Source organism: Ambystoma mexicanum, chromosome 9, assembly GCF_040938575.1.
Source record: "Ambystoma mexicanum isolate Mex_15411 chromosome 9, UKY_AmexF1_1, whole genome shotgun sequence".
Classification (NCBI taxonomy): domain Eukaryota; kingdom Metazoa; phylum Chordata; class Amphibia; order Caudata; family Ambystomatidae; genus Ambystoma; species Ambystoma mexicanum.
Window position 1 is genome coordinate 94,909,748 of NC_090931.1, and position 17,978 is coordinate 94,927,725.

The 17,978-nt window shown below is 49.4% G+C and overlaps 1 protein-coding gene across 2 annotated transcripts in view; it reads left to right on the plus strand.

Moving 5' to 3' along the window:
• Positions 1-17,978, plus strand: part of ZBTB16 (zinc finger and BTB domain containing 16) — a 421,469-nt gene that overhangs the window by 3,750 nt on the left and 399,741 nt on the right. For both annotated transcript variants that reach the window (XM_069614226.1, XM_069614227.1), the window contains exon 2: positions 10,248-11,562. In XM_069614226.1, coding sequence (XP_069470327.1) covers positions 10,322-11,562 — 1,241 coding nt within the window. In that variant the 5' untranslated portion in view covers positions 10,248-10,321. The remainder of the gene's footprint in view (positions 1-10,247; positions 11,563-17,978) is intronic.

Here is a 17,978-nt window from a genome sequence, read left to right on the forward strand (position 1 = left end):
GGCCACCAATATGCTTCCCTGACTCTGCGGCGAGTCATCGTGTTTCCCAAATGCCCCGCATGAGCCCTGCATAGAATTGTGCGTCTCATTCCTGTGGGGGGGACGATTTGATCCGACTTCATGATTATCCCTTGTGTTTCGGACAACTCTTCTTGTACTTTCCAATATGGCCTCATGCCCTCGGGTAGCACCCTTTCATCTGGCCAGCCTTCTTTGATCCATTTACGAATGGCGGACATGGTTGGGTCTTTCCCTTCTTCTTCTTGCCAGTGCTTTTCACTGAGTTCCAGATATTCTGGCATTCTTATGTCCGAGATGGAAGCAACAATGCACTCCCCTTGTAGAAACGGGGCAGCCTTTTCTTTGTTTTCCGGTAATCTCGACATGCAGTCAGCCTGCGAGTTTTTCCAGCCAGATATGTGGTGGATTTCGAATGTATATTCTTGTAATTTCGCGGCAATACGAGCTAGTCTGGGAGTGGAAGCTTTGGTGCCTCCGGGACTGAGCATATGGATGAGTGGTTTGTGATCTGTCACCAGCTTGAACTTGGTGCCCCACACATAAGTCCTGAAGTGCTCCACTGCCCATGCACATGCTAGCATCTCTTTTTCGATGGTGGAGTAGTTCTGCTCTGCTTCAGATAGCGCCTTCGATGCAAAGGCCACCACATGCTCGGTGTCACCCCTCCTCTGCGTAAGTACTGCTCCCAGTCCATACGCACTGGCATCAGTGGTGATGACTGTTTCCCACTTGGGATTGAACGGTTGAAGGCACGGGGCTTCCATAATGTGCTGTTTTATGGTGTCTATTGCCGCCTTTTGGGGTTCCTGCCACAGGAATTCGGACCCTTTCTTGAGAAGATCCCGTAGAGGTGACGTGGTCTCAGAAAATTTGGGTATGAATTTTGCGTAATATTCTGCTAAGCCTAAGAATGATCTCACCTCTTCCTTGTTGGTGGGATTGGGTGCTTTGATGATGGCTTGCATAAGGTTCTGTTTGGGGCTGATGCCCTTTTCTGAAGTTTTGTATCCCAGGTACTCGACTTCTTTTACTCCAAAAGAACATTTCTCGTATCGTAGGCGGACTCCCGCTTCTTGTAACTTGTTGAGCACTAGTTTGAGAGTGGCATCGTGTGTCGGTTTATCACCTGCATACACCAATATGTCATCTTGGAAGTAGACCACATTTTTGACTTTTCGAAAGAGGGCATCCATCATGCGCTGAAACGCTGAGGCAGCTGATGATAATCCGAAGGGCATTTTGGTAAATTGAAATGTGCCGAACGGGGTGATGAATGCCGTGAGAGATTTTGATTCTTCATGGAGCTGGATTTGGTGATATGCGTTACGCATATCTAGTTTTGAGAAGATATTGGCTTCTTTCATCAAAAGTATGAGTTCATTTATGCTTGGAAGTGGATAACTGTCTGTGACGACTTCCAAGTTTAAGCTGCGCAAGTCTATACATACTCTTAATTCTTGCGATTGTGGTTTCTTTATGAGAACGACTGGGCTCAGCCATTCGGACGCTTCAATCTCTTCTATCACCCCTTCATTCTTCATTTTGTCCAATTGTTGTTTGAGGGTGTCTCTCGCTGTGGCTGGTACTGGCCTCACTCGGTGTTTTACAGGGATGGCATTTCTTTTGAGGACAATTTTGTGTAGAAAACCTTTGATGTGGCCCGGCTCCTCCGAGAACAGTGCTGGGTAATCGCTCTTGACTACGGTTTCACTCCTCACGCCTATGGATAGGACTTGCTCTTCTGTGCTGGGGTCGAGTCTGATCTTCAATTTGTCTTGGTCATCCCACCCTAGCACTGGAGGCCCTTCGTGGCTGAAGTATATTCTGGTGTAAGTTTCCCTCCCTTTAAATTCGACTTTGGCGTTGATGTAGCCTAGTAGTTCAACTGATGCTCCACCGAAAACCGTCGGCTTGTGTTTCGTGGTGAGTACTTTTACTTTTTCTTTCCCGAGCATATCTTTGTATGTTTGTAGGGGTAGGATGGTAAGGTCCGAGCCGGAGTCTGCCATGACCCTTGTCTCTCTGCCGTCGATCTTGATCATGCAGTGTGGCTTCTCTCTCCTGGCTCTAGTACTGTTCACCATGATTACGGTGGGCCTTCCTTCTTCCTCCGACGAGGAATCCCTTTCTGCCATGCGTTCTGAGGTCAGACTGGTGACTTTCTTATTTCGCCATCTGCACACTATTGAGAAATGTCCTATGCGCTTGCATACTGTGCATTCTTTGTCTCTGGCTGGGCACTCTCTGTCGAACGCTAGGTGCTTTGTGCTGGTGCACCTATGGCACTTGAGGGGTTCTTTCTTGTTGGTTCTCCCTTCTCTTGAATCTGGAATGAACTTTTCCTTTCTAGGACGGAAACCTACTGCTTGTACCTCAGGGGAACTTTGGGTACCTGCAAACTCTTTTCTTCTTCCTGCTGTTTCTTCCACCGCTCTGGCTATTTCCACTGCTTTCTCTAACTGTACTTCTTTTTCCATGATGTATTTGTCTTGAACTTTCCGGCTGTTGGTGTGGACTATTAGCATGTCGCATATCTGATTTTCTGCATTCGTGCCGAAGTTGCATAAAGCTGCCAGTTCTCTCAATTTCGTGATATAATCGTCGACAGGTTCGGACGGTTCTTGTTTCCGCGTATAAAACCGAATCCTGTGGAGCACTGTGTTTTCCTTACTGGCGAACCTCTTTTCTATTCTTCTGACAGCCTCCTTGAACACATCATCATCGTCGTCTTCTACCTCTATCAGCGCCAGGCCCTCGAATATTCTTTGTCCTTCTACCCCAAGGGCGTTTAATAGCATGGCTCTGCGTCTTGCCGCCGTGAATCCTGCTCCCCCCATTGCCTCCACATACGTTGTAAACAGGGGCTGCCATTGTGGCCAGGGAATGGCAGGCCTACCTGGCGTCTGTAAAAAGGGTGGTGGCGGTGTTGCTCCCTGCATGCTTCTGCGCGGTTCCAGGAGGTCCTCGTCGCCAATTTATGTAGTATAATGAATCTCAGGAGGCAGGAAGCTGCGGGTTGTCCAACCAGGCTTTATTGCATAAACATGGGTGGTTCTTACAAATAACCCTAGCAGTGGTGCTCTAACAAAAGGCCAACGTGGCCAACAACATATGGGGCTGCGAGTGCAGTGTCCGGTGGTTCACAAGTCCTCTTGATTTCCCGTGCTCGGAGGAGCCCGGGGAGACGCTCCTCTTGCGTCCTCCGCTCGTCCCGTAATGCGCGCGTAGCGCGCGGGGGCGGGGCTTCGTTACGCTCGAGATCTCGCGAGAGCGGGCGCTCTCGCGACATCTCTACAGTGGGTTTGTGGGGTGGCTTGCGTTTGCGAGTTGCACATTTGGCGTGGGCCTGAGGGGTACACGTTCGCAGGGGGCGGGGGGCGGCTTGCACGTGTGGACCGGAGTGTGGGAGCGTCGGTGCCTGTGCAGCGCAGGTCCTCGTGCTCTACTTGGGTTTATATTGTATGTGTTGAGCCGCAGTCCCTGCACCGGGCTCAGCCTGCTCTTTCACGCGGCCTCGGTGTTGTTTTTTTTAGGGGTGGGGTGGGGTCTCAACCTTGCCTTTTTCCGAGGGACACCTCGTTCCCCGCAGCTGGGATGGGTGCATTCAAATGAGCTGACCAACCCCCGCCCTATCCAAGGCGCGTGTACCGACCCCCGAAGGCTCCCACCTGAAGCCCGTCAGCTCTGCCCTCGCGCGTGTGCTAAATGTTTATTTGTGCACGGGCGGCATGTCTCCTGCAAGCCGCTGCTGCTTCTTCTTGCACGCCCGCCTCTAGCATTGGAGTAACTTTGCTGAAAATGTTGGGGGGGGGGGCATCTGAACTAAAGGTGCCCCAGCCAAATTAATGGGGACAAAATGGTGTGCCATGAAAGTTGGAGGGGGGGGTAAACACCCCTGCCCCCCGTACCCCCCCCTAAAATTACGCCCATTGGTAATTGCACACAGTTTCTTCTCATCCTGTAACTCTGACTCGTAATTAAGGTCCCCCTTTAGCAAAACAGAGGGGGGGGGGGTCCTGAAGTGCCCCTATATAACAATGTTGTGATCTCATTTTTTAATTTTAGTGCATGCCTTTCGGAACTGTTAGAAATGTCAAATACATTTTTTAAAAAAAGGGGGGACGGTGGGCTGCAGCTCCTGTCAAACTGCCCCAGCCCAACAGGTTTTTCTCTTCGATTTCTGTTTTTTTTTAAGGGGGGGGAAGTTTGTGTATCCAAGGACCCCCCGCCACACTCTTCCCTTCCCACCAAGGCAGAGGCGAGGTGGGGGCGTCAACCCCTCCCCCCCTGCTTTATCGGCCGCAATACACAACTGATAAAGGCTTTTTAATAGGTCACTAATTAACCCTTTCCACTCCTCAAAGCTGCTTGTGTTCAGTTTGAGAGATGTGATCTCTCTCCCCCCCTCCTCCTACCCCCCAGTGAAAGAAAACAAACAGCGCAGGGCCCCAGTGGAAGAACTCGGAAAAGCTGGGTTTAGGATTCACATGTCCCCTTGCCCCCCCATGTTATCACTCACAGCGAGGTGTGATTCGTCCCAGGGAACCGTATTGCTGTCACATCTCTGCCTGATCTGCTCGGCGGGGGGGGGGCGCTGGGCTGGGATTAATGATTTGTGCTGCACCGCAGGCTGGTCCACAAGTCCATCTACTTTTTAGGGGGTAAGTCTTACGGAGTGAGGGACTCATTGTTTAAAGTGTTTTTTTCTTGCTTCTTTTTTAAAAAAAAAAGATTTTTGTAAAATATATTTGTGTTAATGTTCTGAGCTCAGCTTGATTCACGTGGTAAAAATAAATATGTTAATTACCTGCAGCTTTTGGCGTTATTCAACTTTTTTTCCTGGCGTTTTTATGTGCATTTTGTGTTTCTTAGGTTTGCTCTTGAGTTGTCGGAGTTTTTTTTTTTTAATGTGTGTTGTTGACTTTCAGTTCTACGTTTTAACTCCAGTAGTTAACGTTGAAATTGTTACTTGCTTTTTCTAAGCTGCAGGTTGAGTATTGTTTGTGTGTAGCAGTGTCCCCCGCAACAGTAACAGCTCTGTGTGTCACGGTGGACTCACCGGGCTGCTAACACTGTTGAATAATGCCCCTTTGTGGAGGGGGGTGGGGGTGCGGGGGCCCCTTCTGTGTACAACGAAGGCTTTTGGCGGACAAAAGCATTCCCGGCCATTTCTGGACAAAGAGACGTGTCAGCTTTAGGCACCCTTTGAAATCCCCCCCTTCGGAACCCGCTCCTTTCGCCCGATTTGCCAGCTTTTATCTATTTTAGAACATGTTGTGCCAGGCGTGAATTGTGCCCGTGACCAGCATAGCGCTGATCGGCGTCAGGTGTGATAAGTGTGAGATGATCGCGGGCCTTGGAGGTCCAGCCCAGTGTTGCAAGTGCTCGCGCAGCACACAGGGGCTTGTCCCCCCACCCCCCGAGATGCTGGCCATCTTTCGTTGCAATTCCGGGGTAAAAGCGAGCGCTCAGCAGGCAAGGGGGCCCACGTGTTCGCAAAACCCCAAATCTCCTCTCAGCATACGGCTCAGGGACTCGCCTTTTAACCGACACGCATAATTAGGAATTGGTTGAAAGGCGCGGCTCCCAATGTTTTCAGTCCCAGCAGTTCGCATCATACGGTTCTCTTTGCATAGAGCGCCCACACATCTGTGCGTTTGGCGGCGCGACACCTATTGTTATTAACCCAGTGAACGCTCCTCATGTTATCCATTGCTAAGGGAGAGAATGCGGAGCTGATTGGAACCAGGTGGTGCGGCGGGCGCGTGAACGCTCTAGACGGTGTGCACGACTTCTGGGAGAGCACGTTAGTCCACGGAATTGTGTTGCAAGCCGTGTCCACTCCCATCAACACTCTCAACAAGTGCATCTATCGCTTTAAATCGTTAAATCCTGGCACTTTAAACCGATGAGCTGGGCTGTGCCGTGGGAGCTTTGTGAGGCTGCCTCTGAATGGCTGAGCCGTCACGCGCCGCTTTAGCTCACATTTCTCTTTTAATTCGTGTTTGCGAGGTTCCTCTTGTTTTATGCCACGGACACGTGTGTGTGTGTGTGTGTGTGTGTGTAACTTTTATCAGCAGGTCCCAAGGACGCCGTGGGCGTGGGTGAGGGCGGGTCCCTTTAGAATCATCACACGTGTAAGCCGGCGCGCGATAATTATGAACGTTCAGCTGCGAGGAGTGCAACACAAAGCCCCACACCCTCCCGCAAATATCGGAAAGCGACTCTTCTGGGCATCGTGGCGCTATGTTGGCCATGCACAGTCCCACACATTAATTTCCGGTATGGGACAGAGCAAGTTTACTTTCTCGCCCTGGAGGGTCTTTATTTACATATATGTTTGCAGGTAGAAAGGGCAGACTGTGTTATTAGCGTGTGAGAGGGGGGGCTTATTTACTGAAGTGGCCCCTTGCACGCTACCGTTGCGGAGAAGGGCGAGGTCTGGTGTGAGGGTCGCGGAGAAGGGCGAGGCCTGCGGAGAAGGGGCGAGGTCTGGTGTGAGGGTCGCGGAGAAGGGGGGGACGTCTGGTGTGAGGGTCGTGGAGAAGGGTGGGGAGGTCTGGTGTGAGGGTCGCGGAGAAGGGGGGAGGTCTGGTGTGAGGGTCGTGGAGAAGGGCAGAGGTCTGGTGTGAGGGTCGCGGAGAAGGGGGGGAGGTCTGGTGTGAGGGTCGTGGAGAAGGGGGGAGGTCTGGTGTGAGGGTCGTGGAGAAGGGCGGAGGTCTGGTGTGAGGGTCGCGGAGAAGGGGGGGAGGTCTGGTGTGAGGGTCGTGGAGAAGGGTGGGGAGGTCTGGTGTGAGGGTCGCGGAGAGGGGGGGAGGTCTGGTGTGAGGGTCGCGGAGAGGGGGGGAGGTCTGGTGTGAGGGTCGCAGAGAAGTGGGGGAGGTCTGGTGTGAGGGTCACAGAGAAGGGCGGAGGTCTGGTGTGAAGGTCATGGAGAAGGGCGGAGGTCTGGTGTGAAGGTCATGGAGAAGGGGGGAGGTCTGGTGTGAGTGTCGTGGAGAAGGGGGGAGGTCTGGTGTGAGGGTCGCGGAGAAGGGGCAGGTCTGGTGTGAGGGTCCCGGAGAAGGGCGAGGCCTGCAGAGAAGGGGCGAGGTCTGGTGTGAGGGTCGCGGAGAAGGGGGGAGGTCTGGTGTGAGGGTCCCAGAGAAGGGCGAGGCCTGCGGAGAAGGGGCGAGGTCTGGTGTGAAGGTCGCTGAGAAGGGGCGAGGTCTGGTGTGAGCCTGGCACTGACCATTGGCTACCTCTGGGGAACCAGGAGCTAGTAGGACCTGGGATTATTCAAATCTCTGTTTTTTAATAGATTGTTCCAAATGCACCGAGATATTTTCTCGTGGGTTTGTTTGGCATCCGTTGGCTTGAGGAGCAACACGTAGCTCCTGGTGGCTGTTGGAGTCGGGCACTTCTGTGCTAAGCAGGAGTTCCAGCTCCCCTCAATTTCGAACCCTACTGAGTGATGGCAGCGACTGGGAGGCCCCGCATGCGGTCCCTGTACTCGCTGCCTGCAGTAAGTGATGTTTGGCCTGAGTCTTTAAGAGGTCCTACACGTGCACCCCCCACAACTATGCTTCTGTCTCAACGTTATGCAAGACAGCTTCTTTCTCTTGTCCACCATCTGCTCCCCCACCCCACAGGTATGCCACTGTACACACTCTAGAGTTCCCCTGTTTGTGATGCGTAAGTTGTTGCAAAAAGGGCCGCATTCAGCCATTCCATAAATATCTTTATTTTCTAATTATGAAAACTTGGACGTTGTCAATCAATGTTTTTATTGTAGGCGCTTTACTCGCTTCTCCCTCTCTTCCCCGTAACTCTCCACGCGCTTCCTCTTCTACAGAACCTAGCGCCAAAAGGCGGCCAACATTCACACCCTCACCTGAATCTACCCTTCGCCCAAAAAAAAAAAAACAATGGTTCCTTATGAACAAGGCCACGGGTCACTCAGTGCCGTCCCCCCAGTCAAACTTTTCTTTGTGGCGGTCCCCAGTGGGGAGACAAATCCATGTCAGCAAACTGGCATTTCATGTTCTACACCAGCAGCAAGGCGGACAACCCTCCCATTTCAACCCTCTTGGGTCTATCACGCAGGCCTGTCCTTCGGCCCCAAATTCCCACCCATGGCTAGCGGTGACGCCGGTTTCACCCCCCACCCCCCTAATGATTTGATTCCAATTGATGCACGTCTTCCTCCCCACTCCCTCACTGTTTTCTCCCTTCATGGCCTTGTGCCACCCTGCCATCCAATCCCTTGCTTTCTTGTGCTCTGCGGTCAAGGGTCTGCCACCAAACCTACGAGTCTGACATCACATCACCCATAGTGTGATCCTGATTTCCTTATCCCTAAGCCTCTCTCCTCCAAGGTGGTGGGACTCCGTCAAGGGAGGGGTGATCTTCCAGCAGTGCCTCCTGAGTGCAGTCATGAGTTGACCTGGGTTTGCTGGTGTTCAAAGGCTGGTACCTTTTGGATACAGCAACATGGTGGGGGTGGCTTGTTTGCCAGACACACTGCGCCCGTTGCTCTTATAAGTGGAGTTAGGTCGAGTTGTTTGGGGACACCCTACCTTTTAGTCTTGTTTTCAGAAGATGTTTATTTGGAGCACTCCGATACTTACCGGCACTGATGGCAGGCAGTTCATATAGGACGATGACCATGCGCGGCTGCGCCACCTGCTAGACATTCTACAGTTGAGTTTGGTCAGACCCACGAAGGTCTGTTGGGTGCATTGCTTGGAACTAAACCATACATCTTCAGTGTTGGAAAGGGAAGAGGGCAGTTCAGACCACAATTTGAGTAGGCGAAGGAGTGTGATTTCCTGAGATTGCAATGCTTGCAGTTTTGCAACTGCAAGTTGCCGAACCTTCTGAAAATGTATTGGAAGTACGGTGCTCAGTTTATTCACAAAATGTTTAGAAGTTTGTGGGATCAAAGTTGCCTCATAAACGCTCTACCGGCCGAACAGTGGGGGTTAATCTCAAGTTCATGAATACAGGTATTGGCTCCATGGTGAGAGTTCACAGATGGACTCCATCCAGCTCGCACACTTAGTTTGCTAATTTGTGGTTGGTTCGGTTGGTAACCTAGGCATGCTAGCATGCAGTATGATTTTATTGGACATCTCTGGTTCCCTCTTGGAAAACTAAACACTGATTGTGTTTTCTTTTAAGGGTTCAATACAAGGAGGCTACGACTGCTACCCTTTTAGAAGCTTGGAAGGAACTCTGACTATCAATTGGGAAGGAGCCCTCTTATGGGGTGCTTTTAAGACCAACAGATGCTGATTTGGAATGGCAGTTTGGGGGCAGGCACCCCAATCTTTCTGTCACTCTACCTACACATGAACAGCCCCCTTGAGGGAATGCGAGGTTCCTACGTAAAGACTTGAGATCCCCAGCACGGGCCCCCGCGGCTGCATGGGCTTGTGCTAGAGGCTGGAACGGGTAGGTGGAAGCATTCTGATCTAGGTGGATATTGTCATCGCGGGCAGGTTGGGAGGGGGATGAAGATCTCTCCCACCCCCACTTCTTGGAGCTCTGATCCAGATATGCCGCTCTCTGATGATCCCGATGAGGATCTCTGTTTCGGAAGCTCTATTTCAGATCCGACGCAGAAGCGCTGGAGCTGCCGTTCGGAGTAGAGCGTGGTGAGGATTTACACGGGATTGGTGCTTGTTTGAAAGGGGCTCTGATAACAGACCTGGATATCCACTCTTAAATTGTAACGCTTTTCATGGCTTTCTGCAGATTTTTCTTTTAAATATTGTATAAATAATATGTATATTGTTTGGAATTTTATGACCGTTGCTTAATTTGATGCATTTTATTAGAGCAATCCGATCATACTTTTTGTTATAGCTGAATTAACATGTCTGTGCAACAAGTGATCTCCAGGTTAAATCCATGGCGCGCAGCTGTAAGGGCGCACCACGCATGATCGTCTTTAAGATTTCTTCCAGAGGCATTGACCAACTGTCCGATACTTCTGATGGAGATGACCGGCTGCTCAATGTGCGTGCTTCATCCCCTGGTTGCCAGTTCTGGCGGTCTTTGGAGGAATGCGCATGTCCTCAGTTTATGGTAAACGCATGCATGTGGGATTAGGCCATTGCCAAAAGAACTGAACTTTGTGGTGGGGCAGTCTCGCCATGTCTTCAATGGAAACTGTTTATCTTGTATTCATGAAAAAAAATCAACCTAAAGCTTCTTCTCCCCTGTCTTTTGATTTTGGACAGATAATCGATCCACCACAGACGGTTCGACCTTGAAGACGGAAAGGACAGCCTCATGACTCCATGTCAGGGGAGTTATGGATTTGACTAACATGGGTGTGATCCAGCTGCAGAACTCCAGCCATGCCACCGGGCTCCTTCACAAAGCCAACCAGATGCGGCTGGCGGGGACGCTCTGCGACGTGGTCATCATGGTGGACAGCCATGAGTTTCACGCCCATCGGACTGTCTTGGCTTGCACTAGTAAAATGTTTGAGATCCTGTTCCACCGCAACAGCCAGCATTACACCTTGGACTTTCTCTCATCCAAGACCTTTCAGCAGATCCTTGAGTACGCCTACACGGCTACGCTCCAAGCCAAAGTGGAAGACTTGGATGACCTTCTGTATGCGGCAGAGATCCTTGAAATTGAGTATTTGGAAGAGCAATGCCTGAAAATCCTGGAAACCATTCAGGCTTCCGACGACAATGACACTGAGATCAGCATGACGGATGGTGGCGCTGAGGACGACGATGACCGGAAGAGGCGCCTGATTAAGAGCATGCTGATTTCAAAGCATTCCAGTGAAGAGAGTGGCTATGCCAGCTTGGCCAATCAGAGCTTATCAAGTTCTCTGGTAGAGCAGAGCCCCTCTGTTTCAACTTCCTTTGGACTTTCAGCCATGAGCCCTACCAAGGCTGCTGTGGACAGCTTGATGTCCATTGGACAGTCTTTACTCCAAGGAGCTTTACAGCAAAGTGCTGTAGACTTGCACTCAACCAGTAACCCGCCTCCAGGCCTTTCCGATGGGAAGTCTGAAGAGATGCAGGTGGACAATGCTTCTAACCAGGAAAGACCAACTGCAGAGTCCAGTACGCCCAACGGGGACAAGTCTGATGACAAGACCAAGGAAGCTCCCGGCACCCCCACTCGCAGCAGCGTGATCACGAGTGCCCGTGACCTTAACATTGGCCGTGACGAGAGTGCCCCTGATCAGCCCCCTGAGCCTGGACAAGGATTTTTGATGGGGCCGGAGCATTCATTTTCTCAAGCAGAGAAACATTTGGGTCTTTATTCTGGCTTGCCCAATCACAAGGACTCTATGATCAACATGTCCACCTCCATGGCGACTGCGCTCCATATGCCCCCCGGCCTGGCCGTTTCAATGGACTTCAGCCCTTATGGGGGTCTTCTCCCTCAAGGTTTCATCCAGAGGGAACTTTTCAATAAACTGGGTGAACTTGCTGCTGGCATCAAGAATGAAAACCAAAGTATTGGCGTGCGGTGCAGTGTTTGTGGTGCGGAGCTGCCAGACAATGACGCAATCGAGGAACACAGGTAAGATGGCTGTCTTGAGTGTTGCATTACACCAAGGTTTACCATTGAAGTGCTTGTACAGGATGTGGTGATGCCAGGCCTTCATTGTTTGCGAGAAAACACTGTTTTGAGGGCAAACGAGCTTGTTTGTTGTCCAACTAAGTCTGGGAATAACATTGTGCACGTTTGTCAGTACTCGGCTTAAAAGGGCAGGGCGCTCTCTAGAAGGGGCATGGGGGCTTCGTGCCATGCGTTGCATCGGTGAATAGAGCACACCTCAAGCTGTAACAAGTTGGCATGGCTATGGTGTTTCACATGTTCCCCCTGCAACATGTGAAGAGCAGGGCACAGAATGTGCGGACCCCTCTAGCCTTTGGCGAGTTCTAACTCCCCCCCACCCCCTCCTGGCGAGTAAGAAATCGTGTGCTGTGCGCCCCTGGGGGACTGCTGGTCATGCCAGGGGTGAGTGGGTGAGCTATTCATGGCTGGTGGCTTCCAATTCCCCCCCTACTTTCGAGCACTCCTCTCTCGGCCACAGAATGTTTACGTGTTTTCTCTAAGAATCTCTTGTGTATCCAGACTGTGCAGAAAGTATTGGAACCTTTCTTGGGGGTGTTAGGAGGGGAGGGCTCGTCTCATTTTGCTGCTGTTGACCACTAGCTGATGAGTTGGTCAAGGTAGCCCAGTGGGCGCTGACGGGTGGGTGTGGGCTGTTCCCCGCCCTGGGGCTTCTGCACATCCTGTTTAGTTACATTTAGAGTCTGTGTTGGTCACACACTTGTGCACATATGGACCCGGATGCAAGGACACTGGGCATACACATTGCAAACGGAGCGCATGAGGGATTCTGTTTTACAGCGACTCCCCATTAAGCATTGCATTGTGTTGCTAAACTCTTGAAGTCATTGCATCCTAAGTTGCCATTTGATTGGAAGCCACTGGGTTGGTATGGTTTTGTGACGTGGGTCCTCCTGGTGTCGAGTGGGCGTCCTCTGCTGTGTCCAGAGGGCGTTGGAAAAGAAGGCTTCATGACAGCTCGCTCGTGCGCCGGCGAGGGGAGTCTGGGTTAGCCAGCCACATCCTGGGGTGGCCTCGCTCTGATGCATGTGCAGAGGGGACGCCCCCATGTGCCTCATAGACACCGCCTACTGCCTCTTCCGAGTTGTCTGTGTTAATCAGACATCCGGTGACCTCTTTTTCTTTTCTCTTTTTTTTTGTGTGTCTTTTTCTTAATCATCTTGGCCGTAATTTGGGTGATGCCAGGCTTGTGAAGGCCACCTTGTGACCATGCATTTTTGGGGAGTGCAGAATAAGGTTTGGTGAAATAAAGATTGATTTTGGGGTGGCAGGTGGGGTGAAATGCAGGGAAGGACTTAGTGGCACTTACGTTGGGAGGAAAGTAGAGTTTAGGCTTTGGGGCAGGGGTCCACAAGCTTTGGTTCTCCAGATGGTTCGGCCTACAATTCCCATCACCCTTACACATTAAAGTGAATTTTGAGGGATCATGGGGTTGATAGTCCAAAACATGTGGAGAGACAAAGGTTGCAGACCCCTGCTTTCGGGACTGGTTTGGGTGAAAGGGAGGCAGTCAATTTGAGGGAACTTCAATTTGGCAGAATGCCTTGGTGGCGAATCTAATTGGTGAAATTAAAAGACATTTGATGATCTGATATGACATGTATAGTGCGCCTACACACAAGTGTTTCAAGGTGGGTGAAATGAATGCTTTAGTGGCCTCTGGTCCAATCTTGGGACCACTGCCCTGGATGTACAGGTAAATATTTCTGCCTATGCAATTGAGGGCGCGCATGGCGCGCCTCTCGTTGGAGCTTAGCAGTCTAGGTACTTGAAAGCGTTTGCTTATGCTGGCTCCACTCCCAGTGCTGCAAGCTCACACTTGGGTGATTCAACTAGCTCATGGTCTAAAATGGGTAGCTGGAACACCGCGCCAAGGTGGAGACCGGTCACAGTGTGTTCTCTCGGTAATAGCCGTCTTCTTCAAGGTGGCATACCTTTGAGTCTAAATGCCAACCTAAACTATAATCTCCTAGTCTTTTTATAGCCCTGGCTGCCACGCTCTTGCTATGCCATATATTGGTGCACTCTGAATTATGAAAGGCCAAGTGGCCTTAATGAGGTTTGTGTAGGTCGAATATTTACCTCTGCAACACGCACCTTAACCTCTCGGGCTGTGTAGCCATGCTTGCTGTTCTGTTAATGCCTTATAAAACCTGTGATCTATGCATTTTTTTTTCTTTCACGCTCAGCCAAGTAGAAAATGTTTATTAAATCCATCGATATTCAGTAAGATCATTTTATTTGGGGACCAACTGAGTCAGTTTAATGCAACAACTAAAAAATAATAACATTGAAAATCAATGACAAAGCTTTAGTTGCAGTCAAGTTAAGCTACCAATGAATGCAACAGATCCTTGAAATGCTGCCCCCCTAGCACAGTGCTGACTTCACTGGATACTAGACCGTACGACATCAATGACGACGTCACGTATGACATTGATGGCTTTGTTTGTAGCACACATTGCAACAAACAATATAACGAACACTGCTACACACTTAAGTCCAGGTGTTTTTTTTTTTTATTATTTTTTTTTATCTTAAAAGTGCCAAGGACGAGTTTGCTCGTCCTTTTTGAATAGACTTGCATAATAGCCTGGCACTTAATGTCCGGCATACTTCAAACTTGTGTCACTTCTTAGCCATCGGTCTAGTAAGTCCATGGGTGTCTTCCAATTGATGACATGTCGGTGCCCTTCATTTCATTTGAATTGCTCTTTCCCCAAATGGATACGTTTTGCAAGAAACAGAACTCGGAGATCTGAAAAGTAGTGGAGTAGTCTGTGTGCCGGCGCAGCACTGTCTTCTGAACCCTGGCGATGACGGGGCAAGCTGATGCGCCCGAGGACCTAGGGTGTGCAACATGGCGGCGAAGGGCAGTGGTGCAAGCGAGGCCCCGTCCACTTCGTTCTTTGCCTCTATTTCACGGCTGTCTCTTCCCCCGAGAGCAGCGCATCCCTAGAATGCAACATGGCGATGCTCTGGTACCCTGCCGGCTTGGGGTCAAGCTTGGGGAATTGCAGTCGCGCGCTGCTGCTTGCAATGGGTTGTCTAAGGCAGGGGAAGACGACCATGCAGTTTTGGGCCTGTATCGGAAATTGGAGTTTTTCTGAAACGTGTGCTACGTTTTGAAAGGCTTGACATATGGAAAGAGTATATTTGTGTTTACTTACATAAGCTACATGACTGTGTGAAGTTTCCCAAACCTCCTGAAATGGAGAGCATGCATCGCTCATGCCAGCGTTTACTTTCTAGTGATGTCATGGGCAGCGCAACGGGGCGGCTCAGAGTTAAGGGACGTGTTTTTCAACACCTGCTGAATTTCAGGGTTTTCATAGTGGCCAACTGGGGCGTTGCTAGGGGGGGGGGCTAATGGGGCTATAGCCCCTGATCTTTTGGTTGTAGCCCCGGATAGAATGTCAGGAGCTACAGCCAAAAGGCTAGCTAGCCCCCAGTCCCGACAGTTCTGACATCAGCTTAGCCCCTGGTCTTTTCCAGACCTAGCAACTCCCCTGGTGGCCAACATTACCAATTGCAATCTGTAGGTGCTTCTACAGTGCTGTGTTTTTTCCTTTGCATTCTGGGACATGTAGTCCGTGTTTTATAATGGGACAAGTAGAACTACGTCTCATAATTCAAAGGAAAAACCAGGACTGGATAAGCACCTGCAGGATGGAATGGATCAAGTTGGCAACTATGGTTTTATTTGTGTTCTAGTGGAACCTTACGTTACTTCAACTAAAAGGGTTTTTTCACTGAATTTTAAGTGTTTGTGCTACACTTCACTCCACCGGCACTGCTAAAATTGTACTTTTCTTGTGATATATAATGCTTGCAATATTGGCGCGTTTCTAGGCTCCCCATCACTCCCATTGTGTGTCCGGAGGCCACGGGGTATGTCCTGTGGCTGCTATTCCCTGGGCTAGGACTTGGACCATGCCTGCTTTGCCACCCATTGAGGAAAATAATGGACTGACAGGAAGAGGGAGGTGAAGGTAGGATAGCTCAGCGGGTTGAGCGCTCGCTGCTGCAATCGATATGTGTGTGATCTGCAGGTCTCAAGTTCGAATCCCGGCAAGGCCAACTCCGTCTTTCATCCAACCAAGGTCGATAATAACTTCCAAATTTGGTTGGGATGACGACACAATACCTTGCAGAAGTCCAGGGACGTCATTTGGGGATCACCGGGGGTCACAACTGCTATCCCATGTTGCCCCATACTTTTAATTTATTTTTATTTTTTTTAATTATTTTTTTTATTATGAAGCTCCTGGTCTGTGACTGTTTCTGGAGTGTCTAGCTTTCTTGTTCAGGCCTCTTTTAAAAAAATAATAATAAATAAAATAACCAGGTGTTCCAAAAGGCAGCAGTGACCCTAAATAAGAAGGAATGGGAATACCAAATAATGTGTCTTTCTGGAATTCTATACAATAATTTCTAGACTCATTAAAGGTTTATTTCAGGCACACTTCAGGGGGCGAGTCACTGATTTAGTCTGTTCTTAAACACCTCAAATTCACAATGCAGACAAAAACCTTCATATAGCATTTAGAGTAGAATAAGCAAACATTTCAGACTATGTATTTTGCTTTTTGCAGGTTGGAATTCTAGCCTTTTATTTTTTTTTCTTCTGCTGTTATCTCTGTTATGATCATCACAAGGCATTCCATCTCGGCGTCCTCGCTCAGCCTTGTGCCTAAAAGCTTGTGTGCAGTGTAGAAATGTTTGACTATATATAGCACATCAAGTGGCCCTTGGTTTCATTGTGCAACAATTAATGCATTGTAATGTGTATCTTTCCTATATCCCTGGCATATGCTGTTCAGGATGCTTGTTTGCATGTGTGAGGTTACGCGTGCCCAGAGTACGGGATGCGAGTGTGCTGCTTTCCTTGCGCTACTCGAAATTCTTTTAATGCACGGTTATGAACCCGCCCACTGGTATGTATTTTGCCAACCTCTGAAGCCTGAAAAGTAGACCCACGCAGGCTTGACATGTGGCCAACTTTGCACCAGACCTGCAGATGAACTGGCCTGCTGTTAAATCTCAGTTACCAGTTTAATGGTATCCACTACAGAGTGTAATTTTCCTTCTGACTGTAATTGCTCATTTTGCTATAGCCTGTAAGATAGCTATAGCCGGTAAGATAGCTCAGTTGGATGAGTGCTTGCTGCTGAGATGTGTGTGTGGTCTGCAGTTTTGAATCCCGGCAAGGCCAACTCTGCTTTTCATCCTTCTGAGGTTGATAAGTGAGTAACAACACAGGTTGGGTGATATTGTATGTATATTTGTTCTATATATAACACGCTTAAGCATAAGTGCTAAATAATAACACATCATTATCATTTGACCTTGGACGCCTGCTTGCATTCAAAGTAATTTGGGCCAATTCACACTGATATTAATGATGCATGTGGTTATCCATTCGTGTATGCAATGCATGTCACGTTACAGTGATATCGTAACCATATCTTTCGTAGTATACTTGGGAACAATGCTGTGTGATGCCAATTCCAGTTTTGTCAAGGGGGTGAAAGGTTGTATTTGTTCACTTCCCATGATGTCACTTCGGGGTGGGGTCATATGACAACACTTCCTGGCATGTCATCGGAGGTCAAGGGTTGTGTGATGTCACTTCCACTCCCCCCTGGCATTTTGGTGACGTCCCTGCAGAGGTCCACTGTAGATTATATCCCTAGATGCAATGCTATAAAAGAAAGGGGTGCACAGAACTTCAAGGGCAGCCTAATATAGCTTGAATGGGCTGACTTAGAAGTTTCTATAACTCGGAAACTATGTAACCTTTTTTCTGCACTTAGTAACTATAAAACGATTGCACCAAACTTCCCATTTTGGGGTACCCAGGCTAAAAACATTTTGCAAAACTGATGTATCAAACAAGTTAATGTATTAGCAATAACTTTTTAGGAAAGTAAGTTTCACCTTTCATATATAGGGCAGTGAGCTTTGCCATATAATATGGTGCCCAGAGTGCGAGAACAGTCCAGAAACCCCTGGAGGATGGAAGAAAGAATAAGTGCTATGCCCTCCGATCTCTGCTGAACCCCCAACTCGCCGGAATGGCATATTTTGGCAGCCTTCCCTCCACACACACATCTCATCCATTTTTGGTGTTTTTCATATTTCTGTGTGTGCAAGTTCATTCAAAATAGCAGCAACCCCTTTGCTTCACCCCCAATCCACATTTCACTGACTTTACAATGTGTGTGTTTTTAGAGACTCCGGTCTGATTTCTATGAATCGGGTAAGGTGATATTGATGGCGACTAAAAAGAGTGGGTGCAAACACTCGCCCTCTGCCCCTCGGTTCCCAGCCATGAGCATCCAGTGTTTTTTTTTTTT